Source organism: Bipolaris zeicola, assembly GCF_000523435.1.
Source record: "Bipolaris zeicola 26-R-13 unplaced genomic scaffold scaffold_413, whole genome shotgun sequence".
Lineage (NCBI taxonomy): Eukaryota > Fungi > Ascomycota > Dothideomycetes > Pleosporales > Pleosporaceae > Bipolaris > Bipolaris zeicola.
The window spans coordinates 3218-4278 of NW_006912462.1; the positions used below are offsets into that span (position 1 = coordinate 3218).

The following is a 1061-nucleotide window of genomic DNA, read 5'->3' on the forward strand; positions in this document are numbered from 1 at the left end:
TTGTGACTATAATTGTATCAGTGTCTATAGGCGTGATTGTGGCTGTAGCGGTATCTGTTCCTGTTANTGTCTCTTCTTGTTGGGCTCTTTTTGCTTGTCTTGATTGCGTAGCTCNCAGTGGCGGCTGCTGGAGCGTAAGTGGACTGTTTTGGCTTAGCTGTTCTTCTGCGATGACAATAGGCTCGGCAGCCGTGTCTCCTTTGTCCTGGTTCTGGCCAGTTCTTTGGTAGGCACGATGTCCAGCTCTGCGTACACTCTGCAGCTGCTTGCTTGTTAGCCGCATAAGTTTGCCTTGGTAATAGTATGGTTTCGCTGGACAGTTTTTATCCGTCGCGGCGTGTGGTCCATGGCAGTTAGCACAGCGGGCTCGCTGCGTACAGCCTGTACCTATGGGCCCGTTATGCCCTACCGCCAGCTGGCCGCAATTGTCGCAGCGTGCTGCACGCGTGCACCTAGACGTGTTGCAGTAACCCTGACATCCTGGGTTGTGGATGGCCACTGGCGGGTTTTTCTTTATCTCTTTTGCCCATTCACTTGTTCCAAAAATCCGGAATGGTCGCACTCGTTCGGCAAAGGATATTATCCAAGTCATCGTGCCAAACCTGTCTGGGCCGTGTCTAGATTGCTTGCAGGTTCGCGGCTTTACTCCTGTCTGGGAATAAACTTCCTCTGCAACATTTTCTTCGCTGATTGGTACTGCTGCATCTCCGCCTATGTGGAGTCCTATNAGAGCCGCCTCTACACGCTGCACTGCGTAGTTGATCCATTTCTCCGGGAGCTGGAATCCGACTGCACCTAGAGTTTCTAGCATGACTTCGACGTTGTCTGGCTGCAGTAGTCGGCTCTTGATAGTGTCGTTGGCTGGTGTGAGTGCCCAGCCTGTTTTTGTCGTTGTGAGTCTTGGGATATCTTGCAGANTGAGGTTATCAATCTTTGCGCATAGTGCTTTTCGCATTACAAAGGGCGAAGGCTCTTTTACTCTCTGTGCTGTAGATAGCTGGAAAAGAATTCGGCCATCTGGTACTGGCTTATTCGGCGGCTTATTCAGGGTTACGCCGTTT

General features: G+C 51.2%; 1 protein-coding gene across 1 annotated transcript; it reads right to left on the reverse strand.

Annotated features, from left to right (window-relative positions):
• Positions 1-153: 153 nt before the first annotated feature.
• COCCADRAFT_10050 (uncharacterized protein) lies at positions 154-592 on the reverse strand (the record flags this gene model as incomplete). The annotated part of the gene is made up of 2 exons (XM_007720162.1): positions 154-262; positions 453-592. The coding sequence occupies 2 exons, from the start codon at positions 590-592 to the stop codon at positions 154-156; spliced, it is 249 nt and encodes an 82-aa protein (XP_007718352.1).
• Positions 593-1061: the final 469 nt, after the last annotated feature.